Source organism: Sesamum indicum, linkage group LG13 (genome assembly GCF_000512975.1).
Source record: "Sesamum indicum cultivar Zhongzhi No. 13 linkage group LG13, S_indicum_v1.0, whole genome shotgun sequence".
In the NCBI taxonomy this organism is placed as follows: Eukaryota; Viridiplantae; Streptophyta; class Magnoliopsida; order Lamiales; family Pedaliaceae; genus Sesamum; species Sesamum indicum.
Genome location: NC_026157.1, coordinates 4571574 through 4577781, shown reverse-complemented (window position 1 = coordinate 4577781; position 6208 = coordinate 4571574). Strand labels below are relative to the sequence as shown.

Sequence of the window (6208 nt, the reverse complement as noted above, 5' to 3'; positions counted from 1 at the left end):
GGGGCACTTTGAACACTGCTAAGCATCTCTGGGCGGGTGCTGTTGCTGCCATGGTTTCGAGGTTTGTGTTGTTTCTGCTTTCTCATGCACACTTTCTTTGCAGTTATATTTAATTGGCTAAATGGATATTTTCTGTGCTTGTTCGTTAGTCGTTATACTAGTTGTATCGCCGAAGGATTTTTGGTTGCGTTTATAATCTGTTCAGAATCTTAGTAAGAAAAGAAAATTTCACACACTCTCATAACTGAACACAGAGTTGGCCAGCTACCAACTAGTAATTTGGATTTACTTATAAAGCTTATACGTATGATGCAATATGTAGTGTTCCTCAGTATCTCATTTTACAATGGTAGCTTTTGCAACATGTTTATATATCTATGAACTGCACAGAGATCGGCACTAAGCGAGTTTGATATCTCAGTATATCTGGTAGGAAATTGTACCCAACACATTATATTACTACTAGCTGCGATTGGTGCTAAGATGGTATATCTTGAGAGTTCTATCAGAAAAAGGCTTTTCTTTTGATGACACAATTCAGGAATGATGTTGCCGTTTGTAATATAAAGGGTTCTTTTCCTTTTCTTTCTTTTTCTTGAGCAAGGTGAATGTAAAAGATCTTTTATGAACTAATTTATTTATTCATACTACTTTTTGTATAAAATCATGAAACATGTTATCTGGTTGGGAAGATGATGTTATTGAAATCAATTTGACATTACCTTAGTTCTTATGTTGTCTTTGACTGAAAAGTAGGTCTCTTTATGAGTATATATTTTCTCGAATAGGACCACAGCCAAGTGACCAGAAGCTCAGGAGGACCATTGATAGCTTAAGTTACACTATATACAAACTCACCTGAGTATGAGGTTGGAAGTTAAGGTTGAATTTGATAATAGTGGCAAGTTTAACACAGAGTCTCCGTTGCATTGTGCATTGTCTCCATCCTGTACTAAAACTTAAAACTGGTATTATTTAGTTCACAATGATTTGCATATCTCCTGTGCTCAATGGTCTTTCTAGGTTGCAAACAGGCATAGATATTAAGGTTTTGATGCTCAGATGTTTAATGATCCCACTTTATAACTCAACTAATGACTACCTGCAGCCTTCCTTTGATTTTTTCAGAATTTGTTCTTTAGTATAAGAATTGTGGTGAAACTAATAAGAGGATAACTTCTTTATAAAAAGCAAAGGTTGAATTAATAACATAAGAGCATTGAATTTGTGGCTTTCTGCTATTCACTGATATTGCTTGGGATTTTCTTAATTTGAGGTGCCCACCAACAAACTCTGTTCAGCTCGCTCATAGTATCAGGAGGTGACTTTGAGCTTTTGAAGGAGACTGCATGGAGTAGCTTACCTTTAGCCTTGATATTTTTAGAACATTATTATGACAGTCTTTCAAATTATGACACTCTTGGTGGACCATGCTCCTCATATTGAATAGCTTATGCTTCACAGAAAAATGTCCCAACTACTATCTTGTGACAGGATTAATTCCAACCGAACGATAGCAACACTAGATCAAAGATGTGAAGTACTTTGTTTGTTAACTGTTAAGCAGTGGAAAAAGTAATTCTAGACATGTTTTTTATTTGCCTAAGACATATTTGTTTCGTTCCTGCCCCCCTCTGTCATTGGTTCAAATTTGTAACAACATATTGTTACAGGGACCTTGTTATATTTAAAGTTACTTGAGAAAGATTAAATATGGAATACAACTGATACAACGAATTACAAGGTTGCAAAGTTATGAATCTTTTATATGATATTCTCAATAGTTAATGTCAGTATGAGTGAGAAAGCCTTATGTTGATTCATATTAGTTTGCCTTAGAAGCAATTTTCTTAACTGATTTGGCATCGTATCAGTTTTCATGGTGTTATCTTAACTTTGTACGGCCAATTTAAGTTTATACAGGATGAGTGGCATCCACCTTGAATGACTGGAAATTAACAACACTGATCCTTGTCCATAACTGTTGGAAATAAATTCTTGGTTCATTTTGATCCAGCTGCCTTCTGAATTTTTTGAAATTGTTCTAAAATGATTTTGGCTTGTTTAAATCTGCCATGCATTCTTATGGATGATATATAGCAGCATCATATGAGGAAGAGAGATGAGCGACTTATGGTATATTGTGTTGTATTACATCTTAACAAAATGAAACTTGAATTTTCTCTTAGTTTGTTGGTTAGTTTGTGCATTCATTTCTCTTTCATGATTACCACAATCCATCAATGTTGCAACTCAATATTAATACAGTTCATGGTGTGATTTTAATGTGAAGTTCAAGAAAGTGAAGATTGGGTATTCTTTTCTTTGTCCTAACATCCTCATCCTTAATGTACTCTCTTTGAAAGAAATATTTTTATATGCCTAATTATTTGACTCAAATTGATTATTTGTGGTTATGTACTTCTATTTTGAGCATATCGTTTCAGTTGCATGATTGACTTTTGCTGACTAGAGAATTCAGTCCATATAAAATCATCTAGGTCATGTTCACTTCTTGGCGTGTGCTGCGCATAGTAATCATTACATTAAGTCTGTTTAACCTTTTGCTTCTCCTGCACATGTTTGCACCAGGACTTTTGTTGCTCCACTGGAGAGATTGAAGCTGGAATATATAGTCCGTGGTGAAAAGAGGGATCTTTTTGAGCTCATTAAGTCAATAGCAGCTTCGCAAGGAATTGTAGGATTTTGGAAAGGAAATTTTGTCAATATTTTACGAACAGCACCATTTAAGGCTATCAATTTCTATGCTTATGATACATATAGAAATCAATTGCTCAGATTGTCTGGCAACGATGAGACAACAAATTTCCAGAGGTTCCTTGCCGGTGCTGCAGCTGGAATTACTGCTACAGTTCTCTGTATACCTATGGACACTGTGAGTGGGTGCTTAAATATTAACTGTACATCGTGGTGGTTGCTTGAATAATAGATTCTTATTTACGGAGATGACTGAGGTATCTAATACTTTTTGCTCCTCCAAAAGAGTACATGAGCATATGATTTATTATGATCATGAGGAAGGGTTACCCTGCCATGATCACATGGCACATTTCTTTCCTTTGTTCCGCATCTTACAATTCATGGTGAACAAAATCCTTTTAACTTTTAATGTCACCTAATATGTAGCTACCAGTGTCAAACTTCCTGCACCTTGCTTGACTGTAATTGGACACTTTGTTTATTTTACCAGTTGGTATCCGTGAATATAGCAGTCCTCTTTAGGTTCTACAGATTGTATTAGTATTCATCCAAAACCTGTGTGTTTATGGTGTATGAATGACCATATACTAGAGTGAGGCTTTGAGTTTCCAGGTAGGATGTATATAGATGGCTATTTAGTAGCTTATAATGAAAGTTAGAAAATTCCAGTATTCTACCAATTTGAGTAAATTTTTCCTATCAATTGATATCTGTAGCAAATTGATGATAATAAGTTGTCATTGGATATTCTGTTGTTTATGATAGATCAGTTAGACTAGACTACATAGTGAACTTTCATCTTATGGATCTAAATTGTGTAGTATGTCCAATTACTTCATTTTGGAGAATGATTCTTCTTTCCTAATATTTCAGATCAGGACTGTCATGGTAGCTCCTGGAGGGGAAGCCCTTGGTGGATTAATTGGTGCTTTTCGCCACATGATCCAGACTGAAGGGTTCTTTTCTCTGTACAAGGGCTTAGTTCCCTCAATCATTAGCATGGCACCCTCTGGTGCTGTTTTTTATGGAGTTTATGATATATTAAAATCTGCATATCTGCATTCCCCAGAAGGAAGAGAAAGGCTTCAACATATGAAGCAACAAGGTGATGAATTGAATGCCTTGGAACAACTCGAGTTGGGTCCTATCAGAACTTTAATATATGGAGCAATTGCCGGTGCATGTTCTGAAGCTGCTACTTACCCATTTGAAGTCGTGAGAAGACAGCTTCAGATGCAAGTGCGTGCCACAAAGATGGGTGCATTGCAAACTTGTTTGAAGATAGTTGAGCAAGGCGGCATTCCAGCACTATATGCTGGATTAGTCCCAAGTTTATTACAGGTGAGAACTGGACATGTTTGTGCATAAGCTTTTTATTATGTGTTTGAGAGTTAGAAGTGTTATACGCTAAAGTCTTGTCTGTTTGATATTGGAATTTGATAAACAGTTTAGCGGGTTTTACATTGCTGTAAATCATGGTACATCCACGCTTATATTTCACAGTAGTGCTACTTAGGAATAGGATGACTAGGGCAATATTAAGTGAAGATTGCCTGAGTAGGACCAAGCAAAATGGAAAGATGCAGAACGTGGGCAACAAGAAGAGCAGACCTGTATATCATGATAGGTCTTTTAGCTAGTTTATAGAGTTTATTAAGCATATGTTTTATGACTAGTTGTTGGGTATTACTTTAGGCCTCAATCAAAATCATTTGCAGTAATGTAAAATTTTATGGAGAAATTGAGCTACACACACATTATTGATGAGTGCATTATATGCGGCATTGCTAACACTAAACATCAATGCACATAATAAGTCCATGCTTAGATCTGAGTTCCATGACATGGACTTTTTAGATTACTCTACCACATCAAATTTTTCTTTGCATTCTGCACAAATATTTGTTGCAGTCAGATCCTGAAATTTAAACAGCAGCTGAACCAATCACCAATATTTAACAAAAAAACCATTTGATTTCCTATTCCAGATATGGTGGGTTCTTTTGGCAGTGAACAAACTGACACTGAAATTTAGGTCTTGAGTTTGCTGGTGCAATAGGCTCCTCTAATAAATTATTTGAGGCCTAAAAGCGGTTATTGAAGCTACGTGTTGGCTTTGAAATGATAGGTATAGTTGGCTTATTGTATTTATGAGATCATTTAGGATGTTTTCTGAAGGAGTTTGGATCATCCAGAACTCTTCTGGATCATAGTTCAGAAGAAAGTCCTTAACATGCAAAGCATGTTGAAATGATTTTACTCACTGCTGTATCATTTGAGCTCCGTCTGTTCATTCTGCAAAATAGCACCTTCATGAGCTAGAATGTTCTTATCCATGGGGCATGGGTTAGTCGTTATATTGTTAGACATTATAAGATCACAACGTTTTGGTAATAATATTCTTGATGGGATGTTTCATCATCAGTAGACATCGCCAATGCAAGTGTTGCATATGTACGAAGAATAAAAAGTTGAGATTTGTGTAGTGCTGGTAGTTTCCGACTGATTGCATCTTTCCCCTTTTTTGTGAACTGCAATTTGTTTTTGTTAGGGATCATCACCCTATGGGAAACGCAATGTCCCTTCTTACATTTGCTTGTGCATTTTGTCAAATATTCACCTAGTTTTATGGTAGCTCATGTATTTCTGCTCATCGGAGGCCAGCCAAAACAAACATTGGGATGATAGAACTTTCTGTTGGCATTTCCATTAATGACTGTGCTATATATTGGATTGTACTTGAAACTCAATCTTGAATGATTCTTGTGCTTGACCCAACATAAAATGGACCTAATCTTAATGTCACTGCTGTGAACATCTCATCTTTTTAATACTGTTCATTGGATTTCCAATAATTTCATATGCCCCTTACCTGGGATTTGAATTTACCCAGGACTTCAATATAGTCGCAGCGACCATAAATTGAACTGAAATGTTTTTACTCTCCTATAAATTATTAAGCCGGTCTTAATCTTTTGATCCTTTTCAGGTATTACCATCAGCTGCCATTAGTTACTTGGTGTATGAGTTCATGAAGATAGTTCTGAAAGTGGAATAAAAGTAAGAGGAGCAAAACCCCTCTCGCGTTTGCTTATGAAAACCCATGCTAGTTGATACTGACAAGATGGGCTGGTCTCCCTAGAAGGAAAAATCGACGACATTTCTTGATGTCTCTTCATATTCTCAGCAAAAGGATACTGATTTACATAACCCACAAATCCCAGATTAGAGAACGTTCAGGGCTTTTCTGTCTCTTCTATTTCTTATTACTTATTGCATCTAAATTTTTTGTGCAAATTTAACTTGATCAAGTAGCTTATTCCCTGCAGCTTCTATAATCTCCACCTGTGTGTGTGAATGCAATAGTTGGGATTCAAGTTTGGATAGAATTGCAGGTGAAATTATTATGAGAGGAATATTTATGTGGATGCAGTTGTTAATTATTTTGAAACTGCCCACCTTGAAGCGAATTTTCTATTTCAATTAA

The 6208-nt window shown here is 36.0% G+C and overlaps 1 protein-coding gene across 1 annotated transcript in view; it reads left to right on the top strand.

Moving 5' to 3' along the window:
* Positions 1-6208, top strand: part of LOC105176458 (probable mitochondrial adenine nucleotide transporter BTL3) — a gene marked incomplete in the record, with an annotated part of 6940 nt that extends 732 nt beyond the window's left edge. The window contains 4 exon segments of the mRNA XM_011099267.2: positions 1-61; positions 2593-2896; positions 3595-4062; positions 5711-6208. Coding sequence (XP_011097569.1) covers positions 1-61; positions 2593-2896; positions 3595-4062; positions 5711-5779 — 902 coding nt within the window.